The sequence below is a fragment of the Stegodyphus dumicola genome, chromosome 12, assembly GCF_044657685.1.
Source record: "Stegodyphus dumicola isolate Sdum_Otavi_A_Nest chromosome 12, ASM4465768v1".
Lineage (NCBI taxonomy): Eukaryota > Metazoa > Arthropoda > Arachnida > Araneae > Eresidae > Stegodyphus > Stegodyphus dumicola.
This window is the reverse complement of record NC_140779.1, coordinates 46,935,028-46,960,298: the sequence shown is the minus strand read 5'-3', so window position 1 is coordinate 46,960,298 and position 25,271 is coordinate 46,935,028. Positions and strand designations below refer to the sequence as shown.

Below are 25,271 nucleotides of genomic sequence, written 5' to 3'. Positions count from 1 at the left end.
TACAATAAAGCCGCCACTTCGGCTTGAACTTAAGATACTAAGAATTAACCTAAACTAATCTAAACTAAAGAGATATAGCCGAAGCTATCAAAATTCTAAAAGAGTTGGTCCTAACGTTAATAGACTGCGAAGCTATCAAAGGGCCTAAAGTACGGCCGGAGTGTGATAATAGCTTACGAGAGAGTAGCATAAAAAGGCGGACGCGTGCAGACAGAATACCAAGACAGTGAAGAACTTAGCGGTTAAATACCGCTGTTCCTCATATGTATTTAGACGTGATTCTAAAACTAATAATGATTTTTTTGTGACTGCCAGGAAACTAATGATGAATTTTTTTTGTTCAGCCCGGAAGTGGTAAGCTGAAGTTAAAAATCGATTGAAAAGGAACTTAGGTCAAAAAGTAATTGTTAATAAAATTAACATAATACTTACAGAGTGTACAGGAACCAGAAGAACACATAAAAATTTACCATTTGTTTCATTTATAAAGCTGATTTTTTAAAACTAAACACAGCCGAAACAGGATTGTGTCATTTAATACATTTTTATCGCTGAAAGGCTATGTCTACGAGCAGAAATTCCGAAAGTAAGTACTTTTATTCCAATAATATATATAGTATATAGCAAGAAGATTAAATTAATTTGATGAGATTTTTCTTTCGAAGAACTCTGACAGCACTAGTTTCAATTAAGAAACAAGTAATGTTTCGATAAAATATGTAAAACCTATATGTGTTACGACCAAAATACCTTTCATTTCACCGATAAGTTCTATCTTAGAACTCATTATTTTACTGATGTGTTGATGGTTTCTATATACGAACTACATGACAATTTAAACTAACAAAAAACCCAAATAATAATCTGTTATCTGAAGCGAAAAGGTCTCATAAGAAAAATAGCTCAAAAAACGTTTAATTACATTAATAGGAGATATTTAAAATAGAGGCTACTTTAATATTTTAAATAATCATATATTAAACTCCTTGTTACGTCTACAAATTGAAAATTTTCAAAAACATTTTATGCAAATGGCTCCTTGAATTTAAATGTACCAACATGCATCAAACTTTTATTTAAATGTTTTATATTTAAAAATAAAACACTTACTTCAGTAAATTCATTCCACAAGTTTTCACTACGAACGTTCTGTAAACTATATTTATTCAAGTAACTTGATAACCCTTTTTGAAACGTTTCCATGCCAAGGAAGTTTGATAACATGTTTATCACAGCAGGACCCTATGCTAACAAAATAAATTCCTTTTAATTGCTCTTCAGTAAGGTATGAGAATAAAAATAGGCTCATTATAATAATATTCTAGAGATTCTTCTAGAAGGCTCATTATAATAATATTTATGTTCTTATTTTTTATGTATGAAGAAATAAATATATCATATATTAAAAGACTATCAGTGCGTAAATATTTATAAAATTTTCATATAAATATAATTCAATTAAAGCATTAAAGCAAGTTCATTTTTATTACACTACAGAAGAGTTACGTGGTGAATAAAATCACATGCTGATATAGTAGTATAGTTACAATAAAATAAAATTAAATTAAGATAACTAAAATAATACACAAATAGCTAAGATAAGATATAGACTTCTACTCTGAGAAATAATTAATAAGGAAATAGAAAATAAAGTTAAACAGAAGGAATAAAATAATTTAAGAAAGCTGTCTATCTGGAAACTCTTGAAATTAGAGAGTTGGTGTGACTAATGTTTGTAAATGCAAATGAAAAGTAGTTAACCTTTTGCAACATTTCGAAGGATCATGTGAACTTCTACGAAGATGTAAGTTGAAGAATTATTAATATTTTCTATAATATTTAAATAAATATTTTCATTTTTGCGTAGAGATTATGAGTATAAAATAAAACAGACATTAAAAGAAACATATCAGACATGGACACGCGCAAATGTCTAGTAGTAAAAAAGTGTAGTATTTGTAAAGTATGCTCAGTACTCAGATAAAAAGAAATAGAATAGGTTGTAGAGTTTAAGGTGCTTAGTAATCATCCAACGTGCCTAAACACTTGATAGATGTTAAGCGAATTATCGTTAAGTAACAATTCAGACTTACGAAGTGTGTAAAAGATTCTTTCATTAAAACTAAATAAGAGAAAAAGGCAAGCCTTATGCTAACAACTCAGCCAATCACATGTGGCGACATAACTTAAGTTACAAAACAAGTCAAATGTATAAAATATTAAATTCAAATAAACTAGTAGCTGAAGGCTACACAATCAGCTTAACGCAAAGTTGGTTCATAGGGTTGAATTCAACTGTGGGCAGTTATAATGCAAGGCGAAAGACGAGAACTCAGACGAGATAGCAACCTACTAAGTCTTAAATAGCAACCTAGTAATGTGGCCACGGGGCAGAACAGCTCGATCTTACAAGCTAAAAACCTCGCCTTAAATACAGCAATCTAAATTTGCATTCTGGCAGGAAAACGAAAAAGAAGAAGTGAAAACATAAAATAAATAGTTAATTAGCATAAAGGAACTTCGCAAGGCTTATAATAAAAGTAATTTAAAACATGATTGATTGCATGAAGCATATTTACCAGTAACTTTTGCCTAAGCGCATTAATCTAAAAAGTATATCACAGAGAATCTAAGTATTTACAAATATCAGGTGTTTAAGAACCTAAAATAAATGAAATACCTAAAATAAATAAGAATCTAAAATAAATAAATTAAATTAAATGAATGTTATTTTCGATGAAAGCAAATTAACTAAAAATTAAATTATCATATTTCTTAATGAGCAGAAGTACACTGTAAAAGTGTTTAAATCAGATTTAATGTTTATGAAAAATAACATTCTCTGCGTTAAAAGTCACATTCTCTGCGTTAAAACTGATGTGTGTTAAGCCTGCTAACATAAATGGTTTCTTTAGGGTAGATGCATAGCATATATTTTTTATAAATCCTTTATATATTTCTACACGCAGAATATACTCAAATATTATTTAAATCCATGTCCTATACACAAATACAGACCTTTCTGTAAGATATGATGTCAAGAGATGTGGGTATTTCAGAATAATCAACAGCTTCAGTTACTACAGGATGAGTAGATAACAAACTATCTAACATCAAAGCATGCTGAGTAAATATAACACTGAGGTCATCCCTCTGTAATGGAAAAAAATGATGTTATGAATGAGCATGTATTAGGATTTAAATAATATTAATAAAAATTAATAAGTAAAATTAAAAAAAATTCTTATGATTAATTCAAATGCTGCGGTTCGAAACTCCGAGAAATGTGTTTGCATAATGAACATTTGGTACAAACATTATAGCAAAAAGGGGGAACAAGACACGAGAATGGGACGAAAAAACAATCAAGAAATTGGCTTAAGACCGTTGCAGTAGGGCATGTGCCTGTTTGTCACATGGCTCGTAAGTGTATTAAGGTGTATAAGGGGACTCGTAAGTGTATAAGGGAGGAGTACGTTCATGAATTCGATGAAAGCTATTGCGAGGTGCACAGTGATTTCAACGACAACCTGTGCCTACTACTGTAGGATATGGCCAAAAGCAATCCGGGAGATATCATATGGAGGACGTTATCCGAGGTTGCGCCATTGGAAAGCTGAAGAAGAATCAAAGTGTGACAGGTGTGAAAGAGGATTACAGATTCGCTCACAGCATCGTTTAACGAGCCTAGAAAGCATTTCAAATGGCAGGAACAGCTGCTCGAGAGTTAAGCAGTGGTCTTCCACTAGCAACAACGGAAGTGGAGGATAGGTATAATGGCGAGAAGAGACAGATGGTCAGACAGTGTGAAAAGAAATAGAATAGGCTGTAGAGTTTAAGGTGCTTAGTAATCATCCAACGTGCCTAAACACTTGATAGATGTTAAGCGAATTATCGTTAAGTAACAATTCAGACTTACGAAGTGTGTAAAAGATTCTTTCATTAAAACTAAATAAGAGAAAAAGGCAAGCCTTATGCTAACAACTCAGCCAATCACATGTGGCGACATAACTTAAGTTACAAAACAAGTCAAATGTATAAAATATTAAATTCAAATAAACTAGAGATATCGCAAAGCACACAACAGACTACTGACCGTCCGATATCACGTTTTGATGTGACCATGAGGCAGCACAAACGTGATCTACATGCAAACGTGGTCTATATGCGTCTGTTTAGAGGTTCTGTGAGTCTGGACTTCCGAACAACACTATAACACATCTTTCAGTAGCTGTTACAGAGCTCTTGGATAGTTAAGATATACAACGTATGTGTGAACCTCAGTCGCCGGGCCTAAATCTCACAGAAAATGTGCGGGATCCTCTAATTAGCTAGATGCTGGTACGGGGCCAGCTGTCAGAAAAGCTTACAAGGAGTCACCTGGCTACCGCACCTCCAAGAAATACGTACAAAAACATCATCTATCGCAAGGAAAGCTAGGCAATTTCAAGGGAGAAATTGGGGACAAAACCCCCATATCAGGAAACTATTATATCTGACAGTGGCAGAGAGAATAATTCTCTATGCAGCAGTTATATGGGCAACCAATGAGCAGCCGAAAGACCAAGCTACTGACCACAACTCAACGGCCTTTTCCACTAAACATCTGCGGTGGTTATCGCACAACAGCGTCCAGCGCCGCCACAATACTTGCAGGCCTGCTGCCATTACACATAAAGGCAGAGGCTACCTATGTACAAATCATCCATCACAGACAGAAAGCCACATATGCAAGAATTACGTTAAGCACAACAGACTATGAACTCCCTGACAGTGTGCAACACATCCCTCTTGCCATCAAAGATAGAGGGATCCATGTCAAAATTCAACACCAGCAATCGCACTCCAGACACCATACTTTCCCTGCGACCACACAACTGTTAACTGATGAATCAAAACATGATCAGGGAGTGGGCTGCGAATTTGCTCACTACGAACATTACGAACATGGCAAACTAGTAAAGGAATGGAAAGGACATCTCACTGACAGCAACAGTATCTTCCAAGCAGAGGCAGTAGCAATACTGAAAGCGTTACGACATGCCCTCAACTTTTCCCTTACCAACGCTACTTTCTTCACGGACAGCATGTCAGTGCTACACGCACTCAGGGATCATCACCACACTTCACCCATCATCATAGATATTCAGCAACTTCTACGCAATAATGATCAAGCCCGCTTTAACAAGGTATGGGTGAAAGGAGATTCCGACAACGAAGGGAATGACGTCGCAGACCGGAAGGCTAATGAGGCTGCCAACAAGATCCACGCTCAAACTATAAGAGCCCCTACCCCTGTCTCACACCTCAAGAAAACATCTATAACGACGTAATATTTGTAAAGAAAAGTGGCAAGAAGAATGGAATGGTGGCGACACAGGGAGAAAGACGTATAACTTTTTATCAAAAGTAGACAGGGATGGTCTTATAACAATAGCTCCACTGACACAGTACACAACGGGTCATGGCCCATTTCCATCTTATTTTATGCGCCATGGCATCTCAACATCTGACAATTGTGTCTGTGGCATACTAGGTTCTCCCGAGCACTACCTATTTGACTGCGGTCTAACAACAAACCACCACCTACCACATCCAACGAATGATAGAACACTTTACTATCGTTTTATAATCATACATCCGTCAGCTATAAGGAGTATCTGCGCCGTTGTACAGCAAATCAACGCCCTAGGGCAAGACATTTGCCAGCCACAATAGCATGGTACTGCAGACAATGCACTCAACGATTAGGTATTCGCAGTATGTACACATTCTGTCAACGCCACATTCAATTTCGAGCCTCATGTAATCATCTGCTTCCAATGGCCAGCAACGTGCATAAATAATGTTACTGAAATGTTTATCTGTGTAAAGCACTGGGCACCCAATGAAATGATGTGTTATCGTAGCATAAACTAGTAATGCCTGATATATATTGCAATAGTGACCTATGCAAAATAATATGTATGTCCGTATAGCGTATAATATCTAGTATCATAACGTATTGTATATATCTAATTTCCCAACGAAATGTAAATGACATATGTAGTGAATGCCTCTAAAATAGTGCATGTAAAGTAATGTATGTTGCTAAATGTAGTGTATTAATTTAATGTGCTGTATATCTCTAATGTAACCACGAATATTTCCAGAATTGTATAACTGTAACTGTACAAGATCGAAATGCACAAAATTCGTACAATGTACCAAATGTAGTGTATGCACCGCAACATATTTAAATAATGTAATGCAAGTCTCTAATGAAGTAATGTATGTTCCTAATGTATCCAATGTATTGTATGTCTCTAATGTAACCATGAATCCTTCCAGATTTGTATAACTGTAATTATTTGAGATATTTGTACAATGTACCAAATGTAGAGTATGCACCGTAACATATGTAAATAATACAATGCAAGTCTCTAATGAAGTAATGTATGTTCCTAATGTAGTGTATTTATCCAATGTATTGTATGTCTCTAATGTAATTAATCCTTCCAGATTTGTATAACTGTAATTATTTGAGATATTCGTACATTATACCAATTTTAGAGTATGCACCGTAACATATATTAATAATACAATGCAAGTCTCTAATGAAGTAATGTATGTTCCTAATGTAGTGTATTTATCCAATGTATTGTATGTCTCTAATGTAACCATGAATCCTTTCAGAATTATGTAACTGTAGTTATCCCAGATCGAAATGTATAATATTCGTACAATGCACCAATGTAGTGTGTGCAACGAAACATATGTAAATCATGCAACAGACGCCTCTAATGAAAGTATGTACATTATGTATTATGGGTATTGAGCATATTTCCGCATAGCGGTTCTGCTTTACGCACACCATACTATGTCTCATATGTTTCTTATGTGTGCAGTATTTGCATTTATGTGCTCTATGTGTTTCCGCATGTATTCTATGTGTCATGTTATGTATTCTCGTGTTTCTTTTTATGTCTTTATGTTATGTAATTATGAGTGTGTTTCTGTGCTTTTATGTTTATTTTTGTGTATCTATGTGTTTTAGCTTATATGTGTGTTTTAGTGTTTTAATGCTATCCTTTATATTCTTTTTAAGTTACTTTGTTTTATAAACAACGTCCTATGTAAAATCTACTTCACATCTAGCCCTTGTATGGCCATGTAAACTCCCGGTGCAGTCTCATGGGGCTCCAGTGAGTTGTTTCTTCGAGGTAGTGGAGGACGTGGGACATTTGCCTGTTTACCTATGTTATACGCCAGGCGTCCCCGTCCTCCTTCACCTGTCAGAAAAGCTTTCGCAGCTGAAATTAGCAAGAGGAATGGGCTATGATGACTCAACGGTTTTTTTAACACCTTTGTCCTCAGCCTGGACAGACACTGTAATTCCTGTATCGCAGTCAGTAATGATCACAACCCCTTCTACAGACTGAATTTTTCTTGTTAGACGCCTGGCACATGGACGTCTCCGTCTTCTCTCCATTTGTACTCGGAGCATGTTTTCAAGATTATAGATTTGACTCCTTGTTTGGATTGTTTTGCTCCCTTGCCTCATGTATTCACATCTTGCAGATTTTATGGCAAGATTCGAGTTGACGTAGAACAGTATTGCACGTCATTGCATTCGAAAAATAGTCCCGTTCTTAAATTTTGCGCACCAGCGTATTATTATTCAGACGCTCGTTTTAACAAAATTCAGAATGCATAACCTTGAAACAAACTATAGAAATGAGGTACATATTGTTCAAATAATGATTAGCGCAATTAAATTAAAACATATTAAGCTGGTATTTATAAAAATGAAAAAATATGCATATTTTTCGTTACCATTTTCCATTCTGATTTGACGTTGTCTAAAGCAATATATTCCATAAAAGTAGCAAAAATATTATTCAGCCAAAAGTCATTCCACCACTGCATCGTAACAAGATTACCAAACCACTAGAAATAAAAACATGAGTTTTTAATATATCACCAAATCTTAAGAACCAAGTATACACAGAAAATTATTAAACTTGGGTTTTGTACGCGTAAGGCGAAACAATTGATTTATTATTATTTATTATTGATTTATTATATATATGTATACAAATATATATAGGCTTGGTAGATTGAACACTTCTTATTATTCTTGTTAAAAGATTTTTGATGAATACTAAGGTAACTTGACATGTACAGCACACCTTGTTTTTTAACCAGTTTTAAATTTTACAGTTTTCAAACCTTGCGGTAAATATAGAAAGCAGCAACAGTAACAATCTAGCTAGAAAGGGAAGTATGAATTATTAAGAAATTAAATTCAGAATAAAGAAATATCTATTATTCAGATAAGATGTCGAGCAGATCAATAATTTTGTGGACCAAGAGCTGGCTTCTAAATAGAATTACTAATAATTAATAAATAATATTAATATTGATAAATAATATTAATAACATTTTATCACAAATTTAAGTGTATCCTTTCTTCATTTAAATACATAATATATACCACATTCTTTGTTCTACAATATAAAAGCGTTAAAGGTTTTTAGTACATTTGTTAAACATTTCGAAAGTAAACAGTTCCAAGTTTGATATGCTTTGTTATATGACTTATATGAACACTCAGGTTGTGAAATAATTAACACCGTGCTTAATTGGAGTATATTCTACAAACAGATAGATATTAAGTAAAAGAAACACAATTGTCATCATTTGAGAGAGACGTCCTGAAACGCCATCTGCAAAGAGTTTAAAAAGAAAGACCTGAAAAAATTTTGAAAGATTTCATGTTTTATATTATGCTTAAAGGGGCGCTTTTTACTTCCTTGTACGAAGTAATGGACGTATCATAATCACGAAACAATTCCGAACAGCATTGTTCAAGAAAATAACCATTTTATCGATTTCAAGAAAATAACCATTTTATCGATTTCAAGAAAATAACCATTTTATCGATTTCAAGAAAATAACCATTTTAACATTTTCAAGAAAATAACCATGTTCAAGAAAATAACCATTTTATCGATTTTTCAATTTAACAATTTTTTTTGCTTGACATCTGTATGTAAGAACAGAATAAAGAACTCCTTTTGCCCAAACGAAGTATAAAACTGTACATACGTATAGACGCCACAAAAAATCGCTTCTGAATCTAATCTAAATACGCACGCATGTACTAATTAAAAACATATAAATAAATATACCATATACAGGCTGTTTCATAGATCATGGGACAAACATAGAGGGGTGGTGGAGCGTACTAAAACATGCATTTTTTTATAGGAATGTAGGGTCTAAAGTGACGGGTTAAGGAGGGAACGAAAAAAAAAAAAAAAAAAAGACACGAGAGGAAAATGTATTTATATACAAAATCAACGCAAAGTGCTTCTTTGTAGCATTGCAGTATTCACAATAAATGTTCAAAAATTGCGATAACCCGTAGTAATACATGCTTGGTAACGTCGCAGAAGGGATTGACGAACATTTTGAAAAACGACAGGCATTTTGCGCACGCTTGCAGCCGCAATAGATAGTCATGCAACGAGGTCCTTCAGTGAATCAACGGGAGTCTCGTAAATGATTCTCTTCAGATGGCCCCATAAAAAGAAAAATCCAAGCTGGATATATAGGGCGAACGGGGTGGCCATCGAACGGATCCACCACGGCCTATCCATCGGCCCGGAAATGTCCCAACCAAGTAATTGCGGACCCGCACGTGGTTATGGGCTGGTGCACCATCATGCTGAAACCACATGCGAGCACGAACGAGAGCCGAAACATCTTGCAACAATTTCGGTAGCACCTCTTGGAGAAAAACATGATAACATAAGCCATTTGTTCGTGCAGGTAAGAAGTATCTGCCCCTTCAGCGTGGGACTAAAAGGAAACTTTTAGTTTTATGCACCGAAAAAAAAAAAAAAGCCTTTTTGCCTGCCAGCCGAATTGCTTGTTTCTGTGTAGAAACTGTAAAAATTGTTTTTTAATTTTGTTAACTGTATTTGTTTTCTTATGTTTTTCTATATCTTTAGATTTTTAATGAAGACATTTTATGTATTTTTGCCTTGCCGCGAAGGTAGAACTGAATTGATTGAATGAGAAATATATCTCTAATGAAATTCGATGAAATGAGTTTAAATGAAATGTAGGAAAAATGCGTATAATTTAATATTCCGTACAAGGAAGTCACGCGGTGTACACATCAGATTTTTTCATTTAAATACACATACACATTTTGAGAGCATTTGGGATAATGTTCCTTTTGGGATACAAATATTTAAAAACAGCATATCTATAGAATTTCCGATAGACAGACTAGCGCGCTGGACATAAAAATGTTTTTTCCGTTACAGTATTACAATTACAGTGCTGCTATTTCTCGCTTTGAAATCGTTAAGTTTGTTAAACAAAAACTCGTTTTACAAAATATGAAATACACAATAAAGCAAATTTGAAATTCAGAATTCGGTCTTCCAGGTATCCAGATTCGGATGGAGAACTACGTTATTCAAAATTCGATGGTTCTAGGTACCGTTGATGTTTCACAATGCCAAAAACGTGCATAGAGTCATGCAAATTCTTTATCATTTAATTTCTTTAAATATAATAATGGGTGACAATATTTAGTGGCAACAATTTGAAAAGCGATTCAAACTTTTATAGTGATTCAACGCAAAATCTCGTTTTGAGACTAGTAGCCTTTCTGCGTAAAAGCTCCTTTGGGCTAAAAATCAGGAAAGTTCGTAAGATAAATTACCGCAAATCTTCTAAAGCAACTACTGTTTTACGTCTTAGATGAGTAATATTAGAAATAATTAAAAAATATACACCAGTTTCTTCAGGATCATCGAGCTCCTGGATTCCCAATTCAGACTATCAAGAAGAAACATTAAATGGATAAATATTCATTTATGTAAATAGAGTGTTAAAATATACTATCATATGCCATGTACTCTAGATGCTACGCTTCTGTGCACCGTAGAAGAAAGCGTCGCGAAGAAAACAATGCGGAGGTAAAGTATTGTAGTGTAAATCCTCATTACAAAGAGGAGGGACAAGGGAAAACTTTCGCAGTACCTTTAAACATGGTAATGTTTAACATCGTGACAAAAAATAATATAAAGGGTGTGAGAAATTTCTCCATTTTAAGGCATACTAGTTCTATAATGGAGTTTGACATTTTCTCCTTGCGTTTTTTATATGCAACATTTTCTCGAAAATATTTTGACTATTTAAATTTCGCATCAGGTCTAAAGCTTACTAACATCCAGTTCAAGTAACACCGTAACATCCTTTTTAAGACATTTCCTTCCCTTAAGAAATAATACATCATGTGTTTTGCCGAACTCAATTAAACAAGAAGCAAGTAAGCAAAAGTGCCATTTTTTCAGCACGGAAAATCCTTATGCTAGCCTACATTTCACAAAATATTTATAAACATTGTTATAATGAAAGCTCTTAACATGAAAAATTAATTGCAGTAAATTAAAAAAAGTTTGATTTGGTTTTTATGGTACTCTTTTGCACTGAAGAAATCTAACTATGACCTTATTTTCATTAACTTTTCAAAATATTTGTAATGGTCAAGTAATATATGACCTGAATTCCATAAAATTTTGTATCCGTAATTCAACTAGTATCTTTATACACAATGAAAAATTTATGATTGGCATAAGAAAAAATTATTAAAGATTTCCGATTAAAACTCACATACTGTACATGTTTACATTAATATATATAAAGAGGTTGTATAATATAAGGAGTAAAAATTCTGTTTTATTTAGACAATTGCTATACGATTTGATCATGCAGTTCCAATTTTTCATTTTATTTTAGCCATTTTCCATAGGAAATGAACAACAGAAATTTTTAAGGAATCAAAAGAGATCCTTTTCCCAATGTATGATTTCAAGATCTGAAAAGAATGTTTAAATAAAATAAAATAAAATAAAAAAAAAAAAACATTAACCCTAATTTAATTAATTTAACTTCATAACAACTTTTAGAGTGCTTATTTCACTGCTATAATAGCTTTCCTTGCTTTGGTAGAATTCTTTTCTAGTTAGAAGGCACATAATTGTGGCATGTAGAATTTCTCCTTTGCCACTATTTGACAGTTTTTCAGTAAGTATGAATACAGTTGTCTCTTTTTTAGTACCAACAAGCTATTCACGACATATGACAGATATACATTTATATGCTTCTTCCTCCAAATTTATAATTTATTAGCAAATTAAAATTTTAACTGAGGTCAATAATCTATAGAATGTTTTAAGAACTCAATTAAATTTTAACTAATTTATTTTGCCTCTCAGTTATTCAACCAGAGTTAACTTAAGAACATGAAAGCTAATCGAGTCACTTCAAATTTATATATTATGAGACACTGTTTATTTTATTAAACAAAAATTATATCACAAACCTGATTAACCAATTTGTGAGATACAATAGAAGCCACAATTTCTTGGTTGAAAGTTGATGTTTCTGACGAACTGTACAAAATATCTGTTAAACGAAACGATACAAGACCCCAATTCTCCCCGCCTATATCGGTAAGATCAGGAATAGCTGCCATATCTGTTTCAAAATTTAAGCAAAAAAGTGTTATCAAAAAGCATAAAGATACCTATGAGACAATTGATTAAATTGCCGGCAAATTTGAGCTGATGAAATTATAAATAAATAAATGAAAAGAAATGAAACGAAATTTCTAAATCCTTTACTTCAGTTAATTATCAATACTTGTATATTTTTATAACATAAAAAGGTTTTAGCAACGAATTAGCTGCCCTTAATACGAAGAAGATGAACATAATATTTAAACTTTTATTATGTAATTCAGAAAAGTTTCACTACCTAATGCATTTTATGATGATAACAGAAAACTTGAACAAAGGGAATTTAAAAAGACCAAATTTAAACACGATTTAAAATATGATTTTAATTCTTCTTGTTAGTTTTCTTAATTTCTTGATTTAAAATGATTACAAACCAGGCACTTTAAGGGAACTCCAAAAATAAATGATAAAAATTAAACTCTGAGGAGATGAGCATTAGAAATATTGTTAAGAAAAGGTAATTCGTGTTTCAGCAAATATCTAAATCATTAAATTATTTCTTTCACATTTATAATTCCTGTTAATTCATGACTGAGAGGATGTTTCTATGTTATGCTTATAAATCGTTTAGATAGCTTAAAATCATTGTCATAGACTTTTTTCTGCCATGGAAGAGAGATAAAAGAAAACTTGTGGAAATCTGTAAATCATAGCATGTTCTATATCATATCTTTTGCTTTTCTAAAAATGGGACAATTGATTATTTTAAAAGATTGATAAAGTAGCTTCCTTTGCGATATTTATTGAATAGTAGGTTTCGTACAAAGGTTTGAAATATAAATGTTATCATCAAACAGCGAAATAATTGTTCGGATGACGGAAATGCCACTACGTTTAACCAGAAATTGAAACATTGAAACTGCCTACTATTGGAAAGAATACAAATATTACGCTTTTGTTTTGGGGCGGAGGTTACAAAATAAAGTTAAAAATTCATAGTCGCTCTTAATTTAAATAAAAAATCAAATTTTAATCTTTGTTTTAAATTCACATCCAAAATTTCTGCAGTTTTGAAATTTCCCGCCTATGAACACTGAAGGACTATTCAAAGAATTATTGAAAATGCTCTGATTATGGTCTTTTGCGCACCTAGATATTATTAGTGAATGTAACTTCTAGTCATGAAACTCTTCAGGGATTTCTAATGTCTAATGAAACTATAGTTCAGGAAAATGTTCTAGAGAAAGAACGATCGAGTACCATTTTCTCATTATACTTTACATTCATAATATAAGAGCCATAACTAATGCATACTTTATATAGCGACTATAGCAGTTTTGTTCTCAGGAAAATGCTAAATTTTAAAGCATGTTTTGAATGATCTTTCCACATTTTCGTTTCGATGTAGTAATATTTCATTTGAGTTTAACTAATTGTTAAATGTTTATTTTTACATTTTTTTATTCTTCATGTTGTTATTTACCCGCTCATGTACCCCATTCTTTATGCAGATTTGTTTGGCAAGCATATTATAAATTGAAATAATGTCGTTACAAACCCATGATTTGCAGGAAAAAGACGTTTGGATGAGTATCAGCTGCCGCTTTGCCTTACACGAAAAAGCATCTACTCGAAAGAAATGTTTTGTCAGACATCAGGTCCAGGCTGTAAAGTTAGTCTTGACTTAGATTAAGTTTCTTCACTTAAGGATCTTGTAGCTTTGAGTTACATACATACGCATCTAACTGATTTGCAAGTTCCTACTATTTGCTGAGAAATCAAGGAATCTTATTTTCTTCTGTTATACTTCAGTTTAGAACTGACAAGATATAAGCTAATGTAAAGTTCGGCTTGCTTGTGTGTTTGCATTTTTACAGCTAGTTTAGACTACAAGCGATAATTCATATTACAGCTTTAAGACAATATTTAGATGTGTTTTAGTGTTTTAAGGGGAGTACATTTAGCAACAATGAGGGGTGTTTAAGCATTTAAATACTTCAAATAACCCCTTAAGTGCTTTAAATTTTCGCCATAAAATTAGTGTAAAATGAATAAATCCGTTCCCGGATTCCAAATGATTGCTTAGGTTTGCAAAGTTCTTGGAATTGATTGAATCCAACACATATACATACAATATTTAACACAAAACTAAACATATAAAAAAGTAAAAAATGAATTAAATTTTAAAATACCTCTAAGAAAGAAAGTTGAGAATAGTGTAAAATTTTAAGATGTAGGATGTCATTCCTTGAAAGCGGGAAAATCCTATTCCATAAAAATATCAGGTAACTGCTGATTTTTTCTTTAAATTTCTGATGTTTCTGTGTACACCAACGCGTCAGGAAAGCATTTTCGAGCCTACATTACGATATAATTCCGAATCGCTGGGGTGCACCCTACCCCTGCTAGAAGTTCTAAAACGTGGTATTGAAACACCCTGTATATCAATCTAAAGTGGTAAATTATTTAACAGGAAGGCATATGCATGCGTGCGTGTGTGTTTGCTGAAACTATCAGGCCATTAAAATTTTATTTTAATTTCAAAGGCGTGGATAAATCTTTATAGTTTGATTGGCAAAATGCACATCTGATAATTTTAATTCAGTGTCAAACTAAATTAGAATTTTTGTCAGTATTTACTATTAAAGGAAAGATACATGACATACATTTCTTATACCTGCAATTGTAATTGCTTGGATTTTTAAGACAGTTGGCTGTCACGATTTACTTTTATGCGCCACTGTAATACGTCATATTTTTTCTGTAAAAGTTTTGGAGTATATAAAATAAAACAAAGTTACCTAATTTAGACAAAGGGTAACTAATATTAAAAAATTTCTTGTAAAACTGAAGAACCTCAGCAGCTATCTCTAATGCAAATTCAGTTTTCCCCGAATGTTCAGCTGGAGCTAGCATTCGAATCTGAAATTATAAACTGATATGTTCATAACAGTAAATGTAAAATAATCAAATAAATTAGCAAACCTTTCTAATTAATAGCTTATAAAAAGTAATGATTTATAAATGTTTGGAATTTTCTACTTTTATAATTTAATCAGCTTAATAACATTCAAACTGTAAACTGCACACTTAAGAATTGATGATGCGCATTAGATAATTAACAATAATTCTGCATTAGTTACAATAATTAAACATATATCGTCCTTATTAATAATATTAATAGTTACTTTAAAATAAGACATCGAGAAAATTGCAGATTAAAAAGAAAAACTATTTTACCATCAAATAAATTTTTATTCATTCGTTTTGATTGTATTGTGTTTACAGTTTCTAGAAATTTTAACTGTCTTTAAGTGATTTATTTATCAGTTGTCTAAATTCAGTTAATCAGTTTTTTAAATAATTAAAAACTATAACTTCTAATCCCAGTTCTATTTTCACATTTGTTTCAAATCTTGAGCAATTTCTTAAAAATATCGAAGTCTCTTTATTAGATTTTGTGTTTATTAGCCCATTATGTTATTAATTCTATATTTATTACCATTTCTACTTTCGTCAAATCCCACAAAAATGCAAATTAGTCAATGTATATAAGAACAGAATTCTTGAAGCTGAAAGGAAGAGCTCTTGTCAACGATTCCTTACTTTTTCCTGTAATATTTATGATCAGCTCTAAGATTGCTTGGGTTGTTTCCGCTTTTTGCTAGTCGGGTTTGCACGCTGATCTCTTTCACTGGTTACCATTTTATGCATGCTCAATAAGCGAATTGGAGGTGAAAACATTAACTATTTATAACATGCATGGGGACTTTCAATTCGTTCTCACAGTACTGTCTCCGCTTTTTCATCGTTAATAACCGGAAGTTCAACTTGGGTTCGATCCCAGGGCTGGTTGGTTCCCAGGGTTGAATTGAACCCCTGGATTCCAGAATCGGAATGGCTGGTTTTAGAGGTTTTACTCTTGTTTAAAATAAGTACGAGCCAGTTTTTGTTAGAAAGTTCTATATGAAGCTATCTCTCCCATCACGCAGACAATCCTCGCGAGCTTTGCCATAGTCCAATAACCTAACCTAACCTCTCCAATTCCTCTGTAATCACATTTTTTGAGCTTCTGGACACTTGCTGGTGAGTTTTTAAAGTGTTCAAAGCGTTTTCCTAAAATATTACACATTAAATTGAATTTATTTGTTGAATTTATTTATTGAAAAAGCGATGACCCTTCTATTTGATGAATTTTGTTCCGTTCTAACTACTTCGCAACATCTGCTACAACACATCGGGATCAACCTGGAACATCTCACGCGTTACCATGAAGATGGCAATGACTTTCTGTTTCGGATTGTTACGGGGGATGAAAAGTGGGTCCACCATTTCACGCCAGAATCGAAGGCCGCATCTATGGAGTGGAAACATCCGTCATCACCTGCCGAAAGAAGTTCAAGACAACTCCCTCTGCAGGTAAAGTGCTCCTCACAGTTTCCTGGGACGCCCAAGGAGTTTTGTTGCTGGACGTTTTGGAGGTTGGAACCATCAATGCTACGCGCTACTGTGACACCCTGTCGAAATTGAAAGAGGCGATTCGGAAAAAGCGGCCTGGCCTTGTCACATCTGGCGTTCTGCTGTCGGATGACAATGCCAGACCACATTCGGCAACGGCAACGCAAAACCATATTGCAACTCTTGGTTGGGAGTGCCTACACCATCCGCCATACAGTCCTGATCTCGCACCAAGCGACTTCCATCTGTTTCCGGCTTTGAAGAAAAATCTCGAGGGAAGGCGCTTTGGAAGCAATACTGAAGTGAAACAAGCCGTTCAACGCTTCTTCCATATGAATGATTTTTTCCTGGAGGGCTTTTTGAAGCTTATCAAGCGATATGACAAATGTCTCAATGTACTTGGTAGCTATGTGGAAAAATAAAGGTATGTCATATCTTTAATGTCTCATTCTATTTTTTGACTTTCATACACAACTCTGACCACAGTCGACAGGGGAAACTTATTTTTCAACTTACCCTCGTATATAATAAATTTTGTCGTTCAAAATGTAAAACTTGTGTATATACAAAGGACTATCAAAATCTTCTGAAAGACGCGCTCGACAGGAATATGCCTTTAAAATATCTCTCATCAATGACTGTAATTCCATCCAATAACAGGAGCTTCATACGTGTAGGCACTTGATGTTTTCCCATACCATGCGCCATAAGAAAAGTTTCGGCGCAATCATAAGAAAAGTTTGGTCACCAAAGCAATCATTAAGAAAAATTTGAAGACTGACTGGATACTTCCACCTCCTGTCAAATAAAATACTATCAGAATTGCTTATAATAACTACTATTGTCTCTTCTGTACAGAGAACCTTGGCAACTGTATCCAGCCCTCGTATTAACAAGGCCAGAGTAAAGGATGTCTGCCATGTGACATTTTAAAAGGATACCGAGTGCTGATCGCCAAACAAATAGACCAACGTTGCGGGACAATCTGGCCTCTGTAAACAGTGATGATCTTTATCCCATTATCGTGAATAGTGATATTCTCTATCCCATGGATGGTATTTCTTAATTTATTCAATGCTTGTTGATGGCCTTTCTTGCCGAAATATACAATTATCCTCCATGGCGTAGGTCGAAACACAATCATAAATCCTATCGAACAACAACGTCACCCAGTTCAGACCACCAAAGCACATGAAATGATGCATTTCGATCCCAAACTCTTTAGTCACATTTCCATCTTCTGAGTGCTCTCGAACAAACGGCAGTGCTGTCTGAGGAACATACACATACTAACATACTAATCGCTCATAAAAAACCTTTCTGTGTCACTACTGGTAAACTACACTGTTCCGTGCCTTCCATTCAAATGCTATGCATAACGAAACGTACACATTCTGCTCGTAATGTAAAAATATTTTAGGTTAAGATGCTCGTCGCAAGCCTCAAGCCAGTCAGTATCTTGACGCATGTCCAGTTTCGAAGAGTTTCCAATTACATTTCGATATGTGATACGGGATTAAGATTAAATCCCAAATTTTATTTTTAATTTCTGCTTTTCTGTTTCCTTGATTTCCTAAGAATTTCATTTCATTGCAAACACAGTTCTGATTTTAAGCTATTTCTTTTCCTGGAGGTTTCAGTCCAAAAATTAACTAAATTTTTTGCTCTCTTCAAATAACTCAGCATGAAAATTATCTGAATAGGTGTAGGAAATGGATTAAGGGCAAAAGTAAAAAAGGGATTTAAATAAGATTAAAAAAATCGCAAGAACGTCCGATATGCTATCCATATTATGCTTTTGGAGTGTAATTGTCAAATATTTGGTTTTGTGAGTAATGTAAAAAGAATATTAAAAAACTTTTGAAAATGCTCATTTACGCTTTAAATATCATACATTTTTTCCTAATTCAGACAAATGAACTGAAATTAAATAAATTTTACTGAAACAATTTAAACAGAAAATTTTCAAATACTTACATTAATACCATTAATGTCTGCAATTTCCAGTTCTGTAAAATCGCAAACAAGAAAAGCAACCAAATATGTGCTCATTTTAACAGTTTTATGAAAAGATGATATAGATAACCCTTCAGCATACGGAGCGATTAGTAAAATTTCAGAATTGAAATAAGCACTGTAATGTACATCATGCACAATTTTAAGTTGAAATGTAGCCTTCATAGCAGGTTCATCGAAGCAAGGAAAAGCTGATCGTGCAGCAGTTGGCAGAAAATTTGTAGTGGCAAGATACCTAAAAAACGTATAGCACGTAAAATAAAAGGAAAACACAAATACATACACAACACGAAATACTGAAACTTCTAAACGCACATTTGCTTAATAAGTTAATGAACATGTGATGAAAATATTAAAGGTTATAACCAGAACTAACAATCCCTTCTTTTTTATCAGCTTGAGAATAATTGCAAAAATAATGAGATCTAAAATCCAGTGAAAGCCTAGGAAAAATCTTTCCATGATTACATTCTTTGATAAACTTATAACAGTACAACTAATCCAAGGGCAGCGCTAAGTATTCTGCCTCCTTGGGTAATCTTTGCGAATCCTAAATTCTGCTGCCCATTGTTGAAAATAGAAAAAATAGATGGCGCTGCTTTCCAGCAAAATGCATATAATGTAGGAACGAAAAGAGATATCGTATCGTTTCATTAGGCAAAATAATTTCTGTGAAGGTTGCCCCACCTTCTAATAGAACAATTTTATAAATATATATATAAAACGATATGATAAATGATAAAGAAACATCTGATGCTTTGTTTTCCTTGTTAGGCCGCCTTGGTCTTCGCTGTTTCATACACAGTAAGCATCTAAGTCGGAAAAAACTGATTTCTAAAAAAGGAAGAATTATGAAAATCATGCGGATGGATGTGTCCAGACCATGCCCTAAGAATTAAGTAATAGCATGATTAATATTAAATTTAAAAACATTTTATTTGAATTTTGGTAATTTACAGTCTTGGGCACATTTACTAATTAACGCGAAATATTTTCAGAACTAGTTAGACTAAAACGGAAGGGAACCGCATTGAGAACAATAGTTTCTAAACTGTTAAAGAAAGTCGAGGACAGTTTAGCAAAAGAGAAATACAGCTGAATTATGCAAACTACATGAATTGTTATTAGAAAGGAAAACTAGTTTGAAGGAATTAGACGAGGCATTTCGCTCTGTATTTGAGATAGATTTTCTTTGGTATGTATTTGAGAAAACGGTACTCCCCCCCCAATGGCAGATTGTGAACAATTACAAATGTAACCCAGTCCATTAATCTACAACGCCGGATGTGGTGGTCTCTTTATTATCGAGGCACCTAATAGGTGGGCCACCATCGCTTTTCCTATGAAGGGGACGGACAGTTGCAACAATGCCTTCTCCGGGATTCGAACCCAAGCCCTTCGGCATCGCAGTCAGCTTCCCTGACCACTATACCGACTGGGCGGTGAGAAAACGGTACTAGGATATCAAATTTTCAGAATGTGCCAAACTCTGGCAACCATACGCATAACCATTCTGCCGGTAACCATACTCATAACGTTCCTCTAGTAAAGCAACGCCACCATTTTTTCGTATGCATTCTTTTTTGTTGTATTCCAAGTTCCCACCTTCTAATAGTTCCAACGGTTTTTATAAACAAATCGTGATATTTTTTGCCTTAAACTTAGTTTTAAAATATGAACGTGTAATTTGCAAGCAGCGGAAGGAACTGAGGTAAAATTTCTGCAAGAATACAGAATTTTGCGGACGATTTTCAAAACGAACAACGAAGAAATGCCTTTCCTCGATAGCCGTTGTTGCTGGGGGTTGTCCGAAGCCAAGTCTCCACAAATCTCTGATATAATTTTAAGTAGAAACAGATTGATGTGTACTTCGGGAGAAGAATAGCGCAAAAAAATTACAGAAAGATTTGAAGAAGTATAATATAGATATAGTATAATAATAGATATATTTTTAATATATCACATAATCCTTCTTTTGATATGCTTCCGACTTGTGATAGGTATCGATAATATGGGACTTTTTCTTAAAAAAAGGCTCTAAAACCAACGACTTGTACCCGATGAGTAACTTTTACCCTTTCATCCGTAAAAAATCGCCAAATTGCGCCAAATTGGTGCGTTAATACATAAGTACCGAGAACATTTACTTAATAATTCTATTTTGTTATATATAATCTTATTTTGTGTGTCAGGAGAAACTGATCAAAATTATATAACTTCCAAGAATTCTAAATATTCATAAAATTGTAGATGATACACATTTTTGTAAATTTTACTTCTTATTTTATTTCTTATTTTATAAAAAAACTGTCTTACCTTTTCTCACCACCTTCATTCTTATAGGAACTTAAATAAAATCCTTGCAAATTTTCTTTTAGGTAGCTGTCAAAATCAATTGATAATCGATACACTGCACTGGGCACGAAACTTTCATCAATTCTGATATATACCTGTTCGCGTTGTGGATATTCCAAATGCTGAACAAAAGGTATTTCTTTTCCATTATCCTCAGTTACTAAGATACTTGAAAAATTAAGGTCCTTCGCATGTAAGACAATAAAATTTGTTGCTGTTGAGACTTGAAATGTTATATTCACACTACCAAAATTTTCAAACGTTTCAAGGTTAGGAAACAAAAATAAATCATAGTGTATGGGTAGTATGAAAGATGGTAAGCGTACATCATTCCAAGGAAATATTTCACCAGTTTTAGCTACTAGTTTTTCTTCTGTACGCTCTTCTGCAGGTGAGATGAGAATCGAACTTTCATAAGCTGACAGATCATGCTCTACAAATGAGCCTTCAACTGGTTTAGCAACTGACGTTACTACTGCGATAAAAAGCAACTGTCATAGCAACTGTCATAGCAATAGTGGCGTCAAATACGTTTTGCCTTGAAGATAGCATTTTTTCAATTTTTCCAAAACTGGAAATGCGAGTAAAATAAGCTTGCCTGTTTCCATTTGTATCTGAAATAGTTAAAACATTTAGTAAGAAAATTTATTAACTAATAACAAATCATTTTTAATAAGAAGAATATATACATTGTATGTTCATAACGTTCGGACCGTAAAGGGAAAGCTCCTTAATATTTGGAAAGGCTCATTAAAGACGTATCTAATACCAAAAGTATTATAATTTCTACCAGATAAAGAGGAAGATGGTGCTATTTACTTTATCTTAATTAATAATCCAGTTTAATTCATTTGCAAATAAAAATATTCATGCAATGCTTCAAAGTACAGTGCAAAATGTTTTGATTTAAAAAAATATTAAATTTGAAATTTAAAAAAATCTGAAAACTTTCAGGTTTTACGTTACGCCCATAGGGGCGTTTTTTCAACGATTTTGCGTGTTTCCATTATTTGTTAAATATCATGTTTTTTGCACTTAAACCATAAAATTCAATTCGACAGCAATGTCGCAAACTAATTTTAAAATGAGCATATCTTTAGAATTTCGGATACACAGTCTCACGCGCTGGAGATAAAAATATTTTTTCCCTCCAAACAGTGTTGCCATTGCTCGCTTTGAAATCACTGAGTTTGTTAATCAAAACTTCGTTAAGTGTCACAAAATGTGAAATCGATAATAAAACAAATTCTAAATTAGGACTTCCAGATGGCCATATTCGGTGGAGGATTATGTTATTCAAAACTTGGTGGCTCCAGGTACCGTTGTTTTATCGCAATGTTAGAAACATATTTACATTTATGCAGATTCTTCATTATTTAATTTATTTAAATATAACACAGAGCAATAATATTTGGCGGCAACAATTTGGAAAGTGAAACAGACATTTAAAATTTTCAACGCAAAATGCCAAAACGAAATTAATATTCCTTCTGGACTAATGCCTTTGGGGCTAAAAATCAAATATATAACTATATAAGACAATAAAATTCAAATTGAAAAGCTAATAAGTATTGTGTTGTAAGACCTATTTGGTCTTAAAAATTTTTTTGCGCAATATGCTGCAAATATTATGAAATAATAAGAAGAAATATTGTAGTGAGCTCGTGGCAACAATTTGAAAAGTGAAACAGACATTTAAAATTTTCAACGCAAAATGCCAAAACGAAATTAATATCCCTTCTGGACTAATGCCTTTGGGGCTAAAAATCAAATATATAACTATATAAGACAATAAAATTGAAATTGAAAAGCTAATAAGTATTGTGTTGTAAGACCTATTTGGTCTTAAAAATTTTTTTGCGCAATATGCTGCAAATATTATGAAATAATAAGAAGAAATATTGTAGTGAGCTCGCCAAAAAGTTACCAGGAGCTGTGTCTGCAAGGAATAGTTCAACGCAGTATTTTTTAAAAATAATAACATTGAAGGGTTAAAAAAAGCCTAAACGCGAAATAAAATGCAGAAAATAAAACTGTTAAAATCAATCGTTGGAAACATGTGAATAGCAAAAAAATACAGTAAAACCTATCGATGTGATAAGTGAAAAGTTAACATATATAAAAGACTGAACGACGGAACAAGTTAAAACAAAATCAAAACATATGAAAAACATAAATTACAAAAATTATAAAAATTGCAAAGCGGAAAATGGTAAATTAGCCCAATTAGACTTCCAATTTGGCTTTTCAAGGGAAATTTCAGTTGAACGTCGAACCAAGCTAACACTATTACGCGTTTCGCCGAAACAGACAATTGAAGCTCTTGTGTGAGAAAAAAATTTTTAAATAATATGAATTGTCCCAAAAATATTTCTGAAAAAATTAATGGACTTTTAACAATAAGAAAATTAATTTAAAACTAGTTGTTATGCATTTGAATGATCATTCTGTACTGCAGGAAAGTGACTTATATAAATTTTGAATATATATGGTAATTATAATCTCATTTCCACTTTCAAACGGCTGTAAAAAAGAACTGTGAAATTGACCTGAATACACGCGAAGGAAAGTGAATTTATCAGACGAAAAGAAGAAAAATAGTTTAAAATTTTAAAAAATAATGGCGCTGTACTCTACTTAAAACGTGATTGCTTTATAATAAAAACTCAGGATATGCAGTTTCTGTTATTCTTGCATTTGAGAAACTCGTCGTGGACCTGTCAGTGAAGGATCAGGTTCTGCCTTTTCACAGCAACGGGTGACTGTGCGTCAAGTGCTCTGAAGAAGTTCCGGACATTAATGAGTATAAGACGTGGCTGTATCCAGTGTGTGTCAATGGTCTACAGAAAATGATTTGTATATTCGAAGAGACTGGTTTATTTGACGTGAGATCTGGAACAGAAAGGAAAGGAATTTACTTCGACGTCAGTAGAAGATGTGGGTACAGCATTGTAAGCAGACACGACATTGCTCTCTGATTTCTCTTATCTACTCCTCCCTCATAAGATAACAGTCTCCTCCTTCCTACTTGCCACTTCTTTTAACCAGAGGAATCTTCAAGTGCTTGTTATTCCCGTGATGCATCTCTTAGGCATTAGCTGAGTTAGCTTATTAAAGTTATTATTTCTTGAACACATAAACATAGTTTCATTATTGGACAATTGAACCTACAAATGTTGGATTTATCTAGAGATCTGTCCCAGCGAAAATAAATATTTTAGGATTAAATGTTTTATACCGATGTCTTTGACTACGTGAATGATTTGCGAATCATTCACGCAGGCATTCGCCTTTGTGAATAAGTTGTGCGTACTACAATAAAGTTTTTTATGTCATTATTTAATTGATATTTACTTAAAATTTACATTGACACCAATAAAAATGCGAGACAGCAGAAAGAATTGTCCAATTAATTGACGCGCTGACCGACATTTTTCTACATCAGTTGTTTCTATAATATCTTTCTAATATAGAAAAATTATAAAACCACATGAACTAAGTAACATTTATGTGAAAGTGCTGAATATTTTGCATTCTCCTTATAAGCGATTCACTGTACATCATTTCACCATGGCGCACAATTTAGAAACCGATGTTTCTTTGCTTTACAATCTCAGATGGAGACAAAAGACTTTATCCTACATATGGCAAAGAATTTTTATAATTCTTGTTTATAATAATGCATGAATACCAAAGCAACACTGCTTTTCAAAACAAAAACAAAAACAAAAAAAAATAAATAAAAATAAAAAAAAAAACATACAGTTATCCATCTGATATTTCAAGCCAATAAGCACACAATGTATGCAAAAGCTTTTTTTTTAACCCAAAGGGGCTTTATCCCTGAAGGACTATTGTTTTCGTTTTGCGATTTTGCGTTGGTTTGTCCGTTTCAATTTTCAAACTGTTGCCACCAAG

The 25,271-nt window shown here is 33.3% G+C and overlaps 1 protein-coding gene across 1 annotated transcript in view; it reads right to left on the bottom strand.

Moving 5' to 3' along the window:
* LOC118184097 (endoplasmic reticulum aminopeptidase 1-like) overlaps positions 1-25,271 on the bottom strand; it is a 70,516-nt gene that overhangs the window by 38,622 nt on the left and 6,623 nt on the right. Inside the window, exons 2-8 of the mRNA XM_035353739.2 lie at positions 21,315-21,846; positions 18,960-19,233; positions 15,326-15,446; positions 12,389-12,543; positions 7,816-7,929; positions 3,019-3,153; positions 1,111-1,242 (exon numbers count right to left, since the gene is read on the bottom strand). Coding sequence (XP_035209630.2) covers positions 1,111-1,242; positions 3,019-3,153; positions 7,816-7,929; positions 12,389-12,543; positions 15,326-15,446; positions 18,960-19,233; positions 21,315-21,846 — 1,463 coding nt within the window. The remainder of the gene's footprint in view (positions 1-1,110; positions 1,243-3,018; positions 3,154-7,815; positions 7,930-12,388; positions 12,544-15,325; positions 15,447-18,959; positions 19,234-21,314; positions 21,847-25,271) is intronic.